General features: G+C 41.2%; 2 protein-coding genes across 4 annotated transcripts in view; one reads left to right on the top strand and one right to left on the bottom strand.

The window, feature by feature from the left end:
• Positions 1-1,786: 1,786 nt before the first annotated feature.
• LOC121304966 (tubulin alpha-8 chain-like) lies at positions 1,787-5,706 on the bottom strand. Its single transcript, XM_041236425.1, has 3 exons — positions 5,316-5,706; positions 3,549-3,697; positions 1,787-2,834 (listed from the first exon to the last, which is right to left on the bottom strand). The coding sequence occupies exons 1-3, from the start codon at positions 5,593-5,595 to the stop codon at positions 1,863-1,865; spliced, it is 1,401 nt and encodes a 466-aa protein (XP_041092359.1). The 5' UTR covers positions 5,596-5,706; the 3' UTR covers positions 1,787-1,862.
• An 8,452-nt stretch (positions 5,707-14,158) lies between these two features.
• LOC121304936 (FYN-binding protein 1-like) overlaps positions 14,159-19,720 on the top strand; it is a 53,815-nt gene continuing 48,253 nt past the window's right edge. The window contains exon 1 of one of the 3 annotated variants that reach the window (XM_041236392.1): positions 14,159-14,233. In XM_041236392.1, coding sequence (XP_041092326.1) covers positions 14,231-14,233 — 3 coding nt within the window. In that variant the 5' untranslated portion in view covers positions 14,159-14,230. Of the gene's footprint in view, positions 14,234-18,340; positions 18,408-19,720 lie in introns of those variants that run through there. The other 2 variants (XM_041236382.1, XM_041236415.1) reach the window with 2 other exon arrangements.

Below are 19,720 nucleotides of genomic sequence, written 5' to 3'. Positions count from 1 at the left end.
TACCAATCCCATAGCCCAAGGTGGTGACCTCCCTTCCCATGAAGCAGCACTTCTCTGGGTGTAGCTTCAGGCCCGCCACGGCAGGACAATCCCATGCACCAGAAAGAAGGCCATTTCCTTGTGACCGTTCAGCTGCCTGTAGTCTACAGAAAACTGCCTTTCTCTAGTTTTTACAGAACCATCACTACAGGTGACATCCAGGGGCTGTCCAAGGGTTCTATCAAGCTGGCTTCCTTAATCTCCCTCAAGACCTTTTCAGCTGCCTCCTCACATGCCAAGGGTAAGCGTCAGGGTCTGCGCTTGATGGGTGTTGCGTCCCCGATGTCTATGGTGTGCTGGCACAACTGGCAGTGCTCTGCCAGCAGTTCCAACAGCTGGGCCCGCTGCTCCGGGCTAAGCCCCTCACAGCTGTGGTGTCAGACAGCGGTTATCAGCAGTTGCCAAAGCAGCGTCCTCTTCCACAGGTGGTGGGGGTCCGGTTAATCTAACCTGGATTTCTGTGGGTTGAAGGGTGGAGTGTGGTGGTGATGGATTCCGGCAGTCATCTGTTGGGACCTGGTGGACTCTGCAGGTCCGTTCCTAGGCGCATACTTGTCTCATTGGCCAGTCCCACATAGAGATTAGGCCTCGTTGTAGTCTTCGGGTACTGCAAACCAGGGGTCAGCCCCCCCATGGTATTTCTTCTGCAGTCACTTCTTTGCTCTGTAGCTTGCAGGATTTGAGGGTGTTGCAGCATCAAATGCAGTCTCATGTTTCAAGTAGCCAGTGCTTCCACGAACTGGATCCCTGATTGTCCCATCTCTGTCATCCCTGAACACCTACTGCACTGAACTGCTGACCCTGGGCCTGAACCTTCCCTAACGCAGTTACAGCAGGCCTAGGGTCTTTACAGCATATACAAAATTGACACTTTACCAATAAAACATATTCCAAGCTAGATGGTAGCTTTTAAATTGAAAGATTGAAGTTTTAAATGTACACGCTAGCTTCCCAAAAACATACCTCTCACTGTGGCCAAGGACAGCATGGGAACAGCAGCTATGTGTCACTTTTAAAGACATGAGCGTTTGCTATATATCAAAACGCAATTAAGGCCTTGTTTAAAACCTGTTGTATTAGTCTTTTAAATATTATACAATATATATTCTTTTAATATATTTGAGGTTAAAAACAAAATTTAAAAAAATCATATGGGCAACATTGAATGAAGCACGCATCGCCCCACCCTAAAATCACATTGTAAAATGACGCACTTGCAAATCGCGGTTCACGTTTCCGCCCATATATCAAAAATTCGAACCATGGGCTCTTGGGTTTAAATTACGATACATTATAGACACCTTCAACAGCAGATAGTGTAAAAGTTACTTCAGCCCCGATTGGTTTAGGTTATGAAATCTGACTCAATTATACCTTTTTGAATGTCCTACGAGCAAGGGCCTATAATAGGGACACGCAACCCGTGGCCCATTTATTGTCCGATTGTGGCCCAGTGTATTAATTCCAGTTCCCTTATGAATATATTGTTAATAGTTTTTAAAAAGCTTGTGGACTTGCTTTTTCACATTTTTCGCTCCTCAGAGGATAGTGGATATTAAGAGAATTAATTGTGTCTTTGGGGTTACTTAGAGATTAATGATATGCAATGAAAGGTAATGGCTCATGCGTTTGGCTTGTAGGTCCAACAATTCAAGAATGTGGTGCTATTATTATTTTTTTTTTTTAAACTATTATTCAAGTACAGCTGCACACACAAACTTAATGTACAGTGCATATTTATTAGGAATACAAAGTGTGCGATGGGTAGACTTTACATTCTCATTAAACACATTTTTACATTTTGATGGAATGGTTTCCAGAGGTTAATATTCGTCCTCATCCAACCCATCTGCAGAGTCAGCTCCCACTTCTTCATAATCCTTTTCCAAAGCAGCCATATCTTCCCTGGCCTCTGAAAACTCCCCTTCCTCCATACCTTCCCCCACATACCAGTGAACAAAGGCCCTCTTTGCATACATCAGGTCAAACTTGTGGTCCAGGCGGCTCCAGGCCTCTGCAATAGCCGTGGTGTTGCTCAGCATGCACACGGCCCGCTGGACCTTCGCTAGGTCTCCGCCGGGCACCACAGTGGGCGGCTGGTAATTGATACCCACCTTGAAGCCAGTGGGGCACCAGTCAACAAACTGGATTGAGCGCCGGGTTTTAATATCAGCAATGGCTGCATTCACATCCTTTGGTACCACATCCCCACGATACAGCAGACAGCAGGCCATGTATTTCCCACGCCTCGGGTCACACTTCACCATCTGGTTGGAGGGCTCAAAGCAGGCATTTGTGATCTCTGGCACAGACATCTGTTCATGGTAGGCTCTCTCAGCAGATATGATGGGAGCATAGGTGACCAAAGGGAAATGGATTCTGGGATAGGGAACCAGGTTGGTCTGGAATTCTGTTAGGTCAACATTCATGGCCCCGTCAAACCGTAGAGAGGCAGTAGTGGACGACACAATCTGAGCAATTAGGCGGTTTAGATTGGTGTAGGACGGACGCTCTACATCCAGGTTGCGGTTGCAGATATCAAATACGGCCTCGTTGTCTACCATAAAGGCACAGTCCGAATGCTCCAATGTGGTGTGGGTTGTCAGAATTGAGTTGTAGGGTTCCACCACCGCAGTGGAAACACGTGGAGCAGGGTAGACTGCAAACTCAAGCTTGGACTTCTTCCCATAATCCACAGAGAGGCGTTCCATCAACAGGGATGTGAATCCAGACCCAGTACCACCGCCAAAGCTGTGGAAAATCAAGAATCCCTGAAGTCCTGTGCACTGGTCAGCCTGAAAATAGAGATGTGAAAGCAATGGGATAGTTAGCCTTTCATGCACACATGGACAATTAACACACTATGTTTTACATACTCTATATATTCAAGGTTCAAATATGGTGAAGGAATGAGTTGATGTGGCAAATCTTTGATTAATTACACAACAGGTTTTGCCACATTCAGTTGGAGTCCTTTTCTCACCGGCTGAACTGATGACACGCCGTGATTGAGTGTGGATACTAGTATCCAAAGGCAACAATAGGAAAGCAGCAGGTATGAGTGACACCAGTCATTTGCAGAGATTTTCCTTGGTTCAGAAATCACCATGAAGTAGAAAAAAGCCCCTGCAACTCATTGCACAATTAACAGGTTTTATGATATCAAGAAATAGCTCTGCAATATATTTCACACACACACTATTAAATTCTATCTAGGTACAACGTTAAATATTTTCTCCACTGTTTGAGAGAGGGTTAAAAGTAAACCTTTTTAATCCAAGACTTTTAAAATGTTCTAGAACTGGGCATGTCAAAGCACGTGGCCGTTTTAAAACTAGAAAGTCCAGAACTACAAATTTGGCAAATCTAATTGGAGAGTTAAACAAATAAGGCTGGGTTATAAATTAGTCATATATACCAGCACACACTGCTGAAGGATTTCATACATCCTGTAAATATGGAAATCTACATCAAGACTTTCAGGAGAAAAAATAAATAAAATCACTTACTATTTTACGAATTCTGTCCATTACAGGATCAATGGTTTCCTTCCCTATGGTGTAGTGGCCACGCGCATAGTTGTTGGCTGCATCCTCCTTCCCAGATATCAACTGTGCTGGGTGGTAGAGCTGGCAGTAAGTGCCATTCCTGACCTCATCTGGGAAGAGAAAGTTTAGATGAGTGTGTCAGTTTTGAAAAAGGACAAGAACTTTCTAAATTACAATCAACTAGTGATGGGAATGAAGCTTCAGAGGGTTCGACCCTTACATGAATCAAAAGGAGGCAAACTCAAAGCAAAGGTTAATTTGAACAGTTACTGTTTATTTTAGGAATCCCTTGACATTTCAGACCTACAAACATAGTGATTTCAGCTACACAGCACAGTCAAATGTCTAGCAGAGTGCACAGTTTCAGGTAAAGCTGAAAATATTTTATTTTTTTTTTTTTTTTTTTTTTTTTTTTTTACACACTTCTGACATAAGATCCCTTTATACTCCTACTTGGAAGCATTGGGATAAATCGTAACCCTGTTCCACGAAATAACATCACTGTTAAGTGAGCAAATTGGGTCCAATTGCCTGCTGGTACGAAAAACAATTGTAAAATTCCCCTAGAGTAGAAAAACATCATTGTTATAATATTAATGCCATGGCCCCCTCACTTTGACAAAAGAAACATGAGCACAGTGGGGGAAAAACGTGCTTCTATTAGCACAATGTTCAGTTGTGTTTATACTCTGCATCCAACATGAAACAAGGCACTGGTCATATATCATACAAGAACCCACCTTGCTATCCCAATGTCGTAAGTTTTTCATCCAGGAGTTGGATTTAATAGCGTTTAAAACCACTGCTTCCTCCATATTCAGAAACATCTGACAATTGACGCTAAATGTTCTACATAACTTTTGTTGCCAGTGACACACTGTGCATTTTATTATTTTTTTTAGGAAAAACAAACACACAAACTAACATGTGTGAACATCAAATTGTACAAGTGGCATTGACAAAGCCTGTACACTACAGTTAACCAACCAGTTGTGTGTCTTTACAACAGAGTAATTTGTTTCAAGAGCAAAGCTACGTGCCCTTCCATCCCCACCCCAGGACCCTTTTAGAAAGACCCCGGTACCACTGGATTTAAATGAATACAACCACCTCACATGACTCCACTTCTGAAAGTTGTACAAACACACACACATAATATATATTATATATATACACACACACACATATACATGTGTGTGTGTATATATATATATATATATATATATATATATATATATATATATATATATATATATATATATATATATATATATATATATGTATGTATGTATGTATGTATGTATGTATGTATGTATACAAGGAAAAACATAAAAAACAACGCCTTTACGTAATTTATGTGGGATGCATGTAGCAAGACCCTTTATGGTCGTTCTGACGAAAATACGCTGACATGTTCGACGCACAAGTGCGTTTAATCCAAGAAGAGGGTGTATATATTTTCATTACTACATTGCATAAAACTAATGATGGAACGTAACTGAAATTTTGTGCAGATTTACCGTCTAAATGGTAATATTTAGTGTGATGTGATTCAGATAAGTCTAGTTTTTATTACAAAAATATATATTATATATTACACATATATCTAGATATATCTATTGCTTGCCCTATTGATATATATATATATATATTGAACGAATGTTATGAAAAAGCTGCAACAAACTTATGCAGCTGCAGAAAAAAAATGCATCATACCAGTGTCCTTACCTATGACAGTGGGCTCCAGGTCTACAAACACAGCTCTGGGTACATGCTTTCCTGATCCAGTCTCACTGAAGAAGGTCCCAAAGGAGGAGTCCGCTATGGCAGGACTATTTGGATCAGCAACAGTTCCATCAGGCAGGATGCCATGTTCCAGACAGTACAGTTCCCAGCAGCCATTGCCCATCTGGACTCCAGCTTGGCCAATATGGACAGAAATGCACTCCCTCTGGAGAGAAGCAAGATCGGGGGTCAATGCAAGGTTAGTTATGACGGAGTTTAACATATTGAAACTACTTAATTTGTTTTTGGGAACCCCGTGGAACAAAACACAACACGCTTTGAAGTGTGTGCCTCCGGTCAGTTCACAGCAACTTTATGATGAAGACGGGATGAAACGGGACGCCGAACAATCAGTATTTATTTCTTTTTTCTTTTTTCTTAAGCATAAGATAAAGAATGTATGATACTGTCTAGTAGTGCATAGTTGCAAGTTTACGTATGTGCAACTGGCAGAGCAAATACTTATTTTTATTTATTTTTTATTTTCAAACACGCACGCCAAGCCAATATCTATGCAACACTTACCATTTTACTTTTCCTTACGCGGAGGGAGTCAAGTTCTGTCCTAACATCCGGATGCGTTCCACTCTCGCGTTTTAAATAATTTTCATACGGGCAATTAGTACACCCGAGTGAAAAGGTGATTGGGAAAGCGTTTATAGACACAGTTACTCAATTTTTAAGGCAGTGACACCTATTTTGAAACAATAGGCAAAGGAACAGTTTCTGAAGGGAATGCAACGAGAAACTACACAATACCGTATTTAATTATGCGACCTACTTGTTTATAAACGATTGTGCTGATTTGAAAGTAACCAAATTTACTTTTTGTATTTTAAAACTTGGCGAGTAATGTGATAATTAATGATATCTATGCCTTGTGCTGTGATGTCTAGAATCGTATAAATAATTAAGAACATACACATTACGTGTGTTTGAGATAATATATATAGAGAGAGAGAGAGAGAAAGAGAGGAACGTTAGTTCCTTTTCAATTGAATGACAACTATTACCGAATGGGAAGAGCCATCTCTGACTGCCAATCACTGAGCATATATAAAAAAGCTGCCCTATCAGGGCCCTGCTGTGAGGGGAAAGTCCCTCCCACCTCCTGCTGAAGAGGGACGTCCTCACTGTAGCACATCGCCATTTTCTCTCTCACTTCACTGAGACAGGTCATAGATTGCTTTGTGTTTTCTTTGCACAAATTTGGCTGATTTGTTGTTTTTTTTTTACCGTCAAATGTATTTAAAACACGGTAGAATTATGCTTCTGAGTGTTTTTGACAGTGCTCCTACCTAATTCTCGTCAGGCAAGCCATAGTGGGAGGGGGGGGCTCCTTACCTTCCTTGCCACATACGTCGCAAAAGGAAGAGTTCCGGGCACTCATGCAGCGTGCAGCTGCAGCCATGGACGTCCCCTGGCCAGCAGAACAGGAGGAAAAGGGGAACCGCTTCCTACATAAAGGGGGTACCCACAGCATGCCCTCCCCTTGTGCCAGGATTTCCTCGAGCTGGTTCACTTGTCCTGGAGTAACCCAGCCTCCACCCCCTCAGCCTCTAGAACAGCAGAGGCCCTGCTACACACTGCAGGAGCCCAAGAAGCAGGCTTAGGCACGTTTCCCACCATCGGGAACACAGTCACAGTACTGGTGCAGGGATCCACCTTCACCAGAGAGGACAAAGACTTGACCTGCCCATCCAAACCATGCAGAATAACTGACGCCATGCTTAAAAAAGCATATGTGTCAGTGGCACTATCAGCCAGGGCAGCCAATGCAATGGCTATACTGGTCCTGTAGACACAGGAGTTACTGGCGGTAACATGAGAGATGACCGACCAAATGGGGGTCAGTTCGGTCAGGCATCATGCAGGTCTCTAGAGCGCTGGTAGCCGCGTGCAGACACCTCTGGCTAACACAGGCCAAGGTTGTCGAGACCGAGAAGGTAGCACTACTAGATGCCCCTATTACACTGGCCAGGCGTTCGGAGCGACTATTGATGTGAGCCTTGAAAGGTCCCACAAGGCCACGGAGGTCGCTTCCAAGTTCTCACGCCTTCCTGCCTACCGCCATTGCCCAAGGTGGAATTCACATCCTGCAGGGACAACAGGGCCTGAACATTGCCCGCCACCCCAAAACAGACAAGCAGGCAGAGGCAGAGCTGGTGGCAAGGGACCACCGCCGACCAGGGGTAACTGGTTTTCTTGCTGGAGACCGAGGCCGGGGCATAAGAAAGACCCGTCCCCTCCTAAGCCCAAGGGAAACCGCCCCTGAGGGGCCCCGACTGCCACCAACCCCCCTCACAACTGGACTGACCAAAGGCAACGACCCATGGCAAGACTGCACCCAGGACTCCTGGGTGCTATTGACAATGAGAAACTGATACGTTCTACAATTCCGGTTAGGTTCGCCACCCATCAAGGATGTGCTCCTTACCACCGTCGAACCAGCGAAAGCGATACTCCTTCAACAGGAGATCGCCAATCTTCAACAGAAGAACGCTGTATGCTTGATAGATCCAAGCAATGCCCTCAACGGCTTTTACTCCAGGTACTTCCTGGTGCCCAAGAGGGACGGTGGTTTTAAACCTATTCTGGACCTCAGGGTCCTCAATTTGTTCCTCAAACAGAGGAAGTTCAACATGTTGACAGCACGGCGTATCCTCCAGTCTGTCCAGTCGGGCGACTGGTTCATATCGATCGACCTGCAAGACGCCTACTTGCATGTCCTGATCCGTCCCATGCACAGAAAGTGTCCACACTTTGTATGAATTTAGCGTGCTGCCATCTGGACTCTTGCTGGCGCCCTGCACATTTTTCAAAGTGTGTGGATGCAGCACTGGCTCCACTCAGACTGTGCGGTATTCAGATCTGAACTATCTGGACGATTGGCTAGTTTGCGCACATTCCAAAACACAGGTTATAGATCATGTGAAGTTAAGGCTGTCAGTACATCAACAGAAGAGCAACTTCGTACCGTCTCAGTCCACAGTGTTCCTGGGGATCAAATTGAACTCTGAGAGCATGCTTTCCTGACTGTCGGAAGACAGGATTCTGTCGCTGGAGAGGACGCTGTCTTACAGGTCAAAGTATATCAAAGGTTGTTGGGGTGGATGGCAGCCGTCTCAAGAATCCTTCCATTAGGGCTGCTAAGAATGCGCCCTCTTCAGGCCTGGGTACATATGCTCAAGGTGCACCCAGTCCGAGATCGGTACCAGCTGGTGCGAGTGTCCAGACAATGCCAGAAGACACCGAGTGGTGGCTCTGTCCTGGCAATGTGCTCCTTGGATCTCCCCTCGGATCTCCTCTTAGAAGGGAAGTTATTATGGATAACCTCCTTATTTATGCTGTTCCCTTCTAATCATGTGATCAACAGGCATCAAGTGTTAATGAATAATTTTAATAAAAATGAATTTGAAATTGAACAGGCATGCAATTGTTTTTTGTTAACTGATGAAATAGATCTACCTCACTTCTCAATGAAGAGTAATAGCTATGATTGTCTAGGCCACACAGAAAACAGTTAAAGTACTTCTGTTTCATTCTTGTTCCTTTTTCTTTACTCTTTCACACTACACAATTGCATGCCTGTTCCTGATCGCATTCCTTTCTTAATGTTTTATACTAGCTGTAATGGGAGATCTACGCTGACTCTCCGGACGCATTCATAGTGCTGCAAGAAGAGGGCAGCAGCCTTACAATATTCGCCTGTCAGTCATGGTAGTGACACGGAGAGGTGGGAGAGAGGGTGTGTGGCTCTCTCTCTCTGAGTGGCTGAGAGGCGGACCTTGGGGGATTGCTGGCCCTGTAAACATTACACTGTATAAGATTATGATTATATAAGATAATATAAGATTGTGACAGCAGCGCCCTCCATGGGCTAAAATAAATCATTGCACCCAGAAAATGAAAACAGACACCTGTGCGGTGCTTCCAAATACACTCTTCTGTCTCCCGTGTCAGTGAGTACCCACACCCTTCCATAGACAGCAGCGCTTTACCAGGCAAACTGAAACTCTGGTGCTTTCAGTTTGGTCTACTGCCAAAACTGCTGTGGCCACTGACTGTGTACGAGGTTTCCTTGACAACAGTTGAGAAGCTTCCACATCAGATCAGCATATGACGTTCTCCCATCACCACAGAACCGAAACCTCTGGGTGGGTGAGGATCCCTCATGTCCTTTGTGTTCATCACCTGCAACATTAAGGCACATTTTAACAGGATGTAAGGTGGGTCTTAGCCAAGGACGGTTTACTTGGCACCATGACCAGGTTCTGAGATGTTTGACCTTAGCATTGGAAGACAAGCATAACCTGACCAATAAGTTGCCACCAGTTCCATCAAAGCATTATACACAAAAGACAACATTTCTTCCTCCAAGAGAGCAACCACCAAGAAAAGGTGTTAAAACCAAGCCTCACCCAGGACAACTGGAAGCTGCTAGAGACTGGAAGATGCTGACAGATGTTGGTTAATGGCTTATTTTTCCAACTGAGATTGCCACCACCAGCCTTCGACCAGACATCGTCTTGTGGTCTGGATCAGCATGCCTTGTTCATCTGGTAGAGTTAACAGTGCCATGGGAAGATGCTGTGGATGAGGCATATGAGAGAAAGAAACTTTGGTATGCTCAACTAGCTGCTGAAGCGAATGGGCAAGGATGGAGGTGGGTTGTCGAGGATTTGTGGCACACTCTACAACCTGGTTTCTCAGAGACGTCGGGTTCAGTGGCCAAGAGTTGCGTCACACAGTGAAAAACTTATCTGAAGCAGCAGAAAGGAGCAGCAACTGGCTGTGGTTGAGAGGAAAAGATTCTGGATGGGGATCTCAAGCACAATAGAAAGAAAGCAACGCTGATGTACAGGAAAGTAAGCTGGGCTGAGCTGAGTGGGGGATGGAGGGGGGTGATGCTGGGATGCCAGAATCACTGTTGAGCCCTCTTGAGGTGTCGTGGGCTACTCAACGAAACACAGAGGATGGAAGGTGCCCACTTGAAGACCCCAGAGATGTACCCTACTTAGCTCAATCCAGACGGTTGTCATGCTGATGCGCTGGGGAGACCGCACTGGGTTGATCCCCAGAGCCAGCATTGCAGCCGTTGTGTGTGCTGATGCGCTGGGGAGGCAAAATGAGCTGATCCCTGGAGCCAGCATTACACTTCGGCAATCCACACCAGACAGAGGGATATCTACATCATCAGATGGAAAACAACAAAAATTGATGGAGATGCAGATGGATCACATTAGTTTACTGCAAAGCTACGTCTTAGTTGGTGCTTATCTTGGCGAGAGCCGAGTTCAAATCAGCATGAAGTTATTGCATGGATATTATGGTATATAAATTTATATTATGGTATATAATATAAATTATGATATTATAAATGCATGGATATTATGGTAATCACAAAGCATGTATGGGAATACTGAATTGGATATCTGCTCTCCAAATGAACTGAACCATACTGAATAAAAAAATTTAAAAAAATCATACACATACTTTTTAAGAATCTACCTTCATGTTCTTAACAGGCACATTTACAGTTCCTAACAAAGCATGCCTGCTCTTATTTACCAGCTGCTGTTGAGACTTGGGAGTTCAGGGAATCTTTTTTTCAGGTACCTCAGTTAATAACTGTATTACTTACTAGTTTGCTCTACTAAAAGGCTCAACGGTCATTCAGTACTGTAAGAAACAGCACAATTACTCTGCATACTACTTCACAATTTACTTTCAGGAAAAAGGTTGTAGTCATTTTCAAAACCTCTTTCTTGAACCAATTCTTATGGAAACATACTCATGTTAAGTATTATTTTGTTGTCCATATAAAGGACTGTCTAGAAAGGCAAATTTTCTATACTGTATGTGTGTTACTGGCATATAAACAGTTTCTAGCTAGCTATCTCATTATTATATTACCAAAATAGTGTGAGATTGGCTTTTTGCGTTACAGACAGCACTCTGATCCCGTTTCTTGTCTATCCTGTTTTATTTTTGTAAATACATGCATCGTCATTCAAAATGTGTTTCTGTGGTTAAAACAAAGGTACTGTGTGAATGTTATGATTCTGAGCTTCACTGCCTCAATTCCTAGGGGATATGAAATAACACAGGCAGCATCATCTATCCATTCTGTATCCCCAGGGCAGGAAGGCAGGGGCTTAAGCTCACCCAGCCCTTCCCTCCTGTGCATGTCACTGCAGCTTGATCTTATTTCTTAAACTTTAAAGGCAGAATGTTCCTTGCTTGAGGGGTAAATTAGGTAATTAATAGCCAGTTGACCCCTCTGCCACAATATAAAAGACCTGTAGCTTTGGCGGAATGTGGTTGGACTGTTCAGGAGTGGAGAACAGGAGTAGAGAGGCGTGACACCAGCCAGCCAGCCTGCCACAGACATATTGGATTTTTTTGTACAGCCTCTTTACCTAGCATTCTCAACAGCAATCTCTACACTAAGACAGGTAATACTGTACCATCCACTTTTCAATGATTATATGGGGTTGCTTTGCTTTTGTAATATGATTTGATTTCCATTATATGAGAGTAGATGTTGAACTTCATACTGATTTGAACTTGGCTCTCGCCAAGATAAGCACCAACTAAGACGTAGCTTTGCAGTAAACTAATGTGATCTATCTGCATCTCCATCCATTTGCATTGTTTTCCATCTGATGATGTAGATATCCTTCTGTCTGGTGTTGATTGCCGAAGTGTAATGCTGGCTCCAGGGATCAGCTCATTTTGCCTCCCCAGCGCATCAGCACACACAACGGTTATGATGCTGGCTCCGGGGATCAACCCAGTGCGGTCTCCCCAACGCATCAAAATGACAACCGTCTGGATTGAACTAAGTAGGGTACATCTCTGGGGTCTTCAAGTGGGCACCTTCCATCCTCTGTGTTTTGTTGACTAGTCCACGACACCTCAAGACAGCTCAACAGTGATTCTGGCATCCCAGCATCACCCCCCTCCATCCCCCACTCAGCTCAGCCCAGCTTACTTTCCTGTACATCAGCGCTGCTTTCTTTCTGTTGTGCTTGAGATCCCCATCCAGAATCTTTCTGTCTCAACCACAGCCAGTTGCTGCTCCTTTCTACTGTTTCAGATAAGTTCTTCACTGTGCAACACAAGTCTTGACCACTGAACCCGACATCTCTGAGAAACCGGGTTGTAGAGTGTGCCACAAATCCTCGACAACCCGCCTCCACTGGGTAAACTCGGACTCACCATCCTCGCTGTTCCGTTTCAGCAGCTAGTTGAGCATACCAAAGTTTCTTCCTCTCACACGCCTCACCCACAGTATCCTCCCATGGCACTGTTAACTCTACCAGATGGACAAGGCATGCTGATCCAGACCACAAGATAATGTCTGGTCGAAGGTTAGTGGTGGCAATCTCTTTCTCTGACAATTAACCAATAGCAAAGGTATAACACATTATTCTGTTACCATATATTTAATTTTGTGTGTGTGTCTGTTATTGTTATTGTTTTGCAGAGTGGAGGGGAAGCCCCATCCACATTATAAAACCCGTGCAGAAGGTGGCCATCTCCCAAATTAATTAAGTGATTAATGTGTTGCTAATCGGGCGATGTTCACCTGTATAAATACCTGCAGCTCTCTACACTCGGGGTGGGTGTTTGGAGGAGGAACTGGAGAGCGAGAGGAGAGAAATATATTTAAAAACAGCAGATCAAGGATCCGTGAAGGCGACTGCCCAGCCGGACCTTAACTAATTATTGGTGTTCGTGATTATTTTTGTTTAATTATTTACTTTCTGTCCTCTGTGAGCAAGTGTTTATTTTTGTTTAAACATTTTATTTATTTTTGTATTTAAAATAAAAACTGTGCACGCCGCGTCTTTTTGTTGGAGCTGCAGCTGCCTGACCTACGTGTGCTTTCTTCTGGTTCTTCGAGTCACTGCAACACCATTTCCTGCCACAGACTGGTACATATTCGTCAACATGATGTGGAAATTATATGTGTCTTCTCTGATGATATTTCAACATATTATGGCAGTAAATCATATATATTGTGCCTGCCCCTGTGCATATTTATATGTTGCGTGTTGTGTTAATGTTGGTGTATAGTCATTGGTACACGGGATATAAATGGGTCTGTGTAACACGAGTGATTTAAAATGTATACTTGTATTTAGGCACGAGGATTGCACAGCACTTCACGTGCAGGTAAAATGTAATATGTGAGCACGGGGAATTGCATGAAATTAATTCACGTGCAGTTGTACTGAGACTCCAATTGAATGACTGATAAGCAATCGAGTCTCGGTACAGCTGCATAACAGCAGCATGTTTTCACCCACTCGGGGTTGTGTGTTCGTAAGGAGAGAGATTGAGATTTTTTAATTTAAATCTAACAATTGCTACAGCATGCTGGAAGCTCCCCCACAGTACATGTTTCTCTGTTCGTCCTCGGTTCTGTTAGTTTTGTTCATCTATTTACTTTGGCCACCGCGCCGATTTATTTGTTCAGTCTGTGTTCTGTTTTTTTCAACCTTTTTATTTACAATAAACCGGCGCAAGCAAGCGACTTCATCATTTCACCTCAGTATTGTGTGTGTGTTTCTTTCTGGCCTGACGTCACCACTCAGCCAGCTGTGTCACAGGCACACAATGGGTTAATACTCCATCATATTTTTCAGTGATGGAAAGAATCAGTCTACAGTCTGCAATAGGCAAATACAAAACAATCAATATGCTGATATGGTTTCCTGTGGTGGCCTTAAAAAAGAAGCCTCGTATTCAGAAAGGGAAGTTAAAACTGCTGGATCGTTAATTTCAGAACCCACCATCACTCACGGGCAATGTTTCACACTGAAAGAACACGTTAAAACTCAAGAAGAATGGTAAGTAACCACGGTGATTTTCATTGTTTCTTTGAAGTCCCAGGGATAAATGTAAAACCAGTAACTTGTAACTTTTATTTAACAATGCGGTAGTACCAACTGTACATATTTGTACATTGTTCTTTTTTTATGTTTGAAGTGGTCAAGAATTGTATACAGTATAAAACAATTTGTATTTAAAAAATAGTATACACCTTGATCAAAACATAGTTGTTTTTTTTTTTTTTTTACCAGTACCTGTATTTTTTTTTTTTTTTTTTTTTTTTTACTAAACCAGATTATTTAATGTATCAAAAAGGCAAACCTCTGTGTAAAGAGTGGAAGTAAAAAACTAACAAAATAAAAAGGTGTAAATTGAATTAACTGGTCACAAAAGGGATTGAATAGCATTGTTTTAGACAGGTATAGTAACTGTTTATTCAGGCTGTTTATAATTGGTTCTAATATTAAAGGTGGCCATCTCTGCGCATCTGAAAACTCAAACTGTCTAGCAAGCCAAATTATCATTTAGAGATATCTCGAAATGCATTTCAAGATATCTTAGATTGAATTGCAGATCTCAAACTAACTTGATCTCAAACTAATCTTGAAATTCAATTCAAGATATCTGAAATTCAGTGATCTTGAATTTGAGATAAATTATCTCAGATCATTCCTGAATTTAAGATCTCTCAAATACAATTTGATCTCTCAAATTGAATGTGAGATCTCTAAATTGATTTGGTCTCAAATTGACTAACTGTCTATGTTGAGGTATCTTTAAAATGGGTGAGAAGTCCATTCAAAACAGCATTTTCACAGGAAATCAATTTGAGGTATCAAAATGAGTTGGAGATGTGCAGTTCAATTTAAGATTTCTTGAAATGCATTTGTATCTCTAAATAATTTAGCTTGCCATACTAGCTGTCAGTCTTAGAACAGTCTCAGAACTGCAGAACTGACGGTGACTTGTGGAAGGGGGTGCCCAGCCTGAAGGAGATGGTCCAGTTTCACACAGTAATTCCTTTGTTTTCCAAAAGGGTGAGTCTTAAGAGAGACCATCAGTCTGACTCCCAGATATCTCCCCCTTTGTTGAAAATAAAAGTAAATCAACAAATGGATTTGAAATTTTTGTACACACAAACTGACGAGTAAATAAATATTGTTTTAATTGGATGCCTGAACAACAACAAACATGAAAAGATTCTTGCAAACAAGTTACTTCTGAAAAACAAAATGCATTCTAATATTCAAAAATTGTCGCATTGGATGTAGGAAGCTGTTGGCTTACTGTGCACCTAGCAGTTGATTTTATTTTGGTCACTGTGAATGTTGCATAATTATTAGTAACAAGTGCCTCCCACAGCTGGATCACTGCCTCATTTAATAGGGTTTCTTTTTTTTTTTTTTACAATAGTTTTTACTGGGCCTATGCTGTGAACAGATGCATATAAAATGTATTATTTTCACACAAGTTTTATTAAAAGACCCATGCATCTAGAATATGTTCATCATAATAAAGCTGAACTTGGAGCATACAATTAATATGCAGTCATGTGTTTTAATATGCTGACCAGCCAATGAAACACAACACTGACACCAGCGTTTGAGAAGGTTGGAGAACATGTTTGTTTAAATGCTGACTCCAAAATCTGTTTAGTAATGTGGAGAAGACTTTAAGTGAAACATGTAGGTAGATGAACATAGTAAGGAAAAAAGCATACTCTGGTATGACTCCACAGGTGAGGAATGGGGAACCTGTAGGTATTACCTGCTTGTGTCTGAGAAAGATACTGATTTGACTGTGTTTGTTTGGTTTTTTTTGGCAAGGTAAGAGAACAGGGAGGGTTGATTAAATGCAAATCGAACCTGATCAAACAGTGTACCTTATTCTATTAAACACTCATAATGTCATCAACGGCAGCACTACTGTAAATTTGATTACTGCATGCAAATCTGTACAATGCTCCTGGAAACCAAAAGGGGCTATTATTCAAATAGAAGCAGTGGCAAATGTGTAACACAATTTTGTCTTTGGAGGCATTATGTTTTAAACATAATTTCACAAAAACAGCTTGACATAACTTGTGATTTTTTTTTATTTGTGTGTGTGTGTGTGTGTGTGTGTATATATATATATATATATATATATATATATATATATATATATATATATATATATATATATATATATATAATATATATATATATATATATATATATATATATATATATATATATATATACACACACACACAAAAAAAAAAAATACTAGAATGAGAAACTATAGACAGGGAAAAAAAAACTGGCAACTTCCTTGGAACTGAGTATGGATCTAGATTTATCCAAGGGAGATGCTGTTTTTTTTTTTTTTTTTTTTTCCCCTCTGTCTATGGTTTTCCACAGTCAGGTATTTTGTTTGTTGAATTCCCAGGATAAGGCACCCCAGTTTGGAAATAAGTAGATAATATATATTTTTAGCACTGGTATAAACGTTTGACTTATATACATACATACAGTGCCTATAGAAAGTCTACACCCCCTTTCAAAATGTTCATCTTTTGTTGCCTTATAACCTGGAAAACCGGTAAATTAGTGATCAGCAGATGTGTCAGCCGCACGAGCACAGCGTGTGGTTTTCACTAACTCTGCTATGCAGAATATATATGTGTGTGTGTGTGTAAATATTGGGACTTTCTTCCTATTCATCGGAACGCCGGACATTTGCGAGGAAATCGGGAATGTCATGATTTATTTGATGTGTATAATCAGTTATGGTTTGTTTTCATAACAAAACAAAAAAAAAGTCTGACAGGGGCAGCTAAAATAAGCTTTGTAATGAATGCTTAATGCGACCTACCCGTTTATAAACGATTGTGCCGATTTCAAATTCATTTATTTTGTATACAGTACACACACACGATTGGCATTTACAGTGAGAAACACAGGGGATACCAAATTAGACAGCTGACAATAGCATAGTCTATGGCTGTATTATTTGGTATCCCCTGTGCATCTCTGGCGGTAGGGCGCCTAGAAATGTTCGATTTGCACAGTGCCCCATTATCGCACATAAAGGGTTTGAGTGAAGTTGGGTGTATTTACAGTGATGAACACGGGGGATACCAAATTAGACAGCCATAGACTAAGATATTGTCAGCTGTCTAATTTGGAACCCCCTGTGTTTCTAAGTACATGGATTATTGGTAACAACACCGCTACTAGTATCGTCGGGGAAATGCCCTCGATCGCCATCAGAAGAAACGACAGAATCAAATGAAGGGCACAGTGTGAATAAACAACAAAAAGACAGCGTGTGAATAACATATGTTGATTTATTTTGTACGTTTGCGTGTTTCCAGTGCCTGACCCTGTAGACAACAAAAAACAGAAACGTACTTTTCGGCTGAAATGGCTGCTCTAATAACCACCTCTGCAAATTGGATACTTATTCCCGGTTCCTTATTCTCGGTATAGTTGACAAAGCAGCTTGTCCTTTTTCTGTGTCTTTTAACTCGCGTACACACCTTAATATAATGTTACAATTTTAAAAAGAAAAACGAAAATATTAATTTAAAAAGTTTGTATCGGTACCACATATATTACCAGGTTGTTTTGTCCTTAGACGCTTTGCTCACTAAATATCTAGGTATCACTAAATAAGTTATCACTCCCTCTGCAAAAAGGGAGGTAAATGGGCACCCAAAGACGTGCCCCGTGCGTTGTGTATTGGTTATAAAGGGCTACATGGTGGGGTTTTGCTGCTCGTGGTGTACAGCTTGCTAATTAACCTTTAATATTTTTGCACAATGTAGACGATAACTTATCTAGGGATACCTCGATATTTAGTGAGCAAATCGTCTAAGGGGGTAAATGGGGCAAAATAAGCCGGTAATATATGGGGTATCGTTATGCTGCTGATACAAATATTTTATTAATATTTTCGTGTTTTTTTATCTTGAAAGAGAGATTATGTTTTAAATAGTAGCAATATATTAATTGAGCAAGCTGTGAGTGAGTTAAAATACACACAAAGCACATGTTGCTTTGTCAACTATGCCACGAATAAGGAACTGGGCAAAAGTAACCAACTTGCAGCTGGCAGCGTTATAAGCGAGAGAGACGTGGAAAGCTTTGATGTGTTTTGCCTAATCTGACTGACTCTTCTGACGAATCAATAATGGAGCTAGTTCAGGTAAGAGATTACTTGTTTAATACAGTGTTGTTGCTAATTTACAAACGGGCTTTGTAGCGCTACTGGCAATGCATCGCAGTCGCTGCATTTTTGTAGAGAATGTGATTGACTCTTTTGCACTCTCGGACCGACTGCTTGATTTTGTACATTTAATATTTTCTAGACTTCTGCTACTTGTCAGGTAACCGGAGTCCCCGCACCCCACACCAGTTATTTCGGTTGCAGTACACAGGTACTGTTCCACCGTTTTATTATTATAATCTATATTAATAGCTTATTTTTATATCCGTTGTTTGTATTACCTATGTGAATCACGTTTTACTCGAATGTGTGTTACGTTGGAAAACAAACAAGTTAAATAACGCCAACTACACATCTGCAGTGAACCGTACTTCCAAACTACTGCAGTCTGAGCTACACAGACTCACTGGATGAGTAGTACAGGTGAACCCAGTATCGCGAAGTGCCACCACCTCTAATAAAACAGGAAGCTAGGCTGTATAAAACAGGTTGACCAGAGTGGGGTAGAAGACTCCAGAGAGTAATATTAAAAATAATAAAGATAGTCTTTATTTTGATGATTAAAAACACACACAGGGCGTGTGAGGGACACCCAGCTTAAACCAAGAGTGTTAATATTTTAACATGTTGTCTTTTTTCCCCTGAATTTAACTTAAATCTCATATTTTTCCCCAGATTTATAAATGTTGTGAAAGTAAATTAATATATATTTTTTTAAATGTGTGTATTTAGATATAATTTAGTCTAGTTACAAGATTTAACATTTAGCTAAATAGTTAACTAAATCTTAAATCTTTTAACTAGATTTTACAGCTACATATTTAACTACATCTCAAGATTTAACATTTACTGAATATTTAACTCAATCTTAAATCTCTTAACAAGATTTAACATTTACTAAATATTTAACTGTCCAGCTAAATCTGGAGTTTGTATGCAAATGAGCTCTACCCCTGTGTGCTTTCACACGATTTGATTGGCTGTTGTAATGCTGAAATTTGCTAGTTATTTAAGTTAGGAACAGGTCGATATGTGGGTTATGTTGCCTGTAACCTGCTTCGTAAAAACTTGTGAAAAGTAATCATTTAGTATATTTGGTATTTTTTTTCTCTTCATCTATGATTTGGCCATTTGTGTCTCTTGGACATTTTACCTCCTCTTTTGAATGTTCTCTTGCTGTTGTAATATTGGAAAAACATTTTGGAATTGGTTTTAGCCCCCTTAGCAATGATCATTTCTATTTCTCTCTGGGCCTTTCTAACTTCTTTTTTGACTTGTGTTTGCAGTTCCAT

The sequence above is a fragment of the Polyodon spathula genome, chromosome 2 (assembly GCF_017654505.1).
Source record: "Polyodon spathula isolate WHYD16114869_AA chromosome 2, ASM1765450v1, whole genome shotgun sequence".
Lineage (NCBI taxonomy): Eukaryota > Metazoa > Chordata > Actinopteri > Acipenseriformes > Polyodontidae > Polyodon > Polyodon spathula.
This window is presented reverse-complemented; position numbering and strand designations above follow the sequence as displayed.

Coding starts and splice junctions, on each gene's coding strand:
- LOC121304966 (XM_041236425.1), bottom strand. CDS start 5,595: ATGTTAAACTCCGTCATAACTAACCTTGCATTGACCCCCGATCTTGCT. Junction 3,698..5,315: donor CCTGGAGCCCACTGTCATAG/GTAAGGACACTG, acceptor TTCTCTTCCCAG/ATGAGGTCAGGAATGGCACT. Junction 2,835..3,548: donor TGGACAGAATTCGTAAAATA/GTAAGTGATTTT, acceptor CTCTATTTTCAG/GCTGACCAGTGCACAGGACT.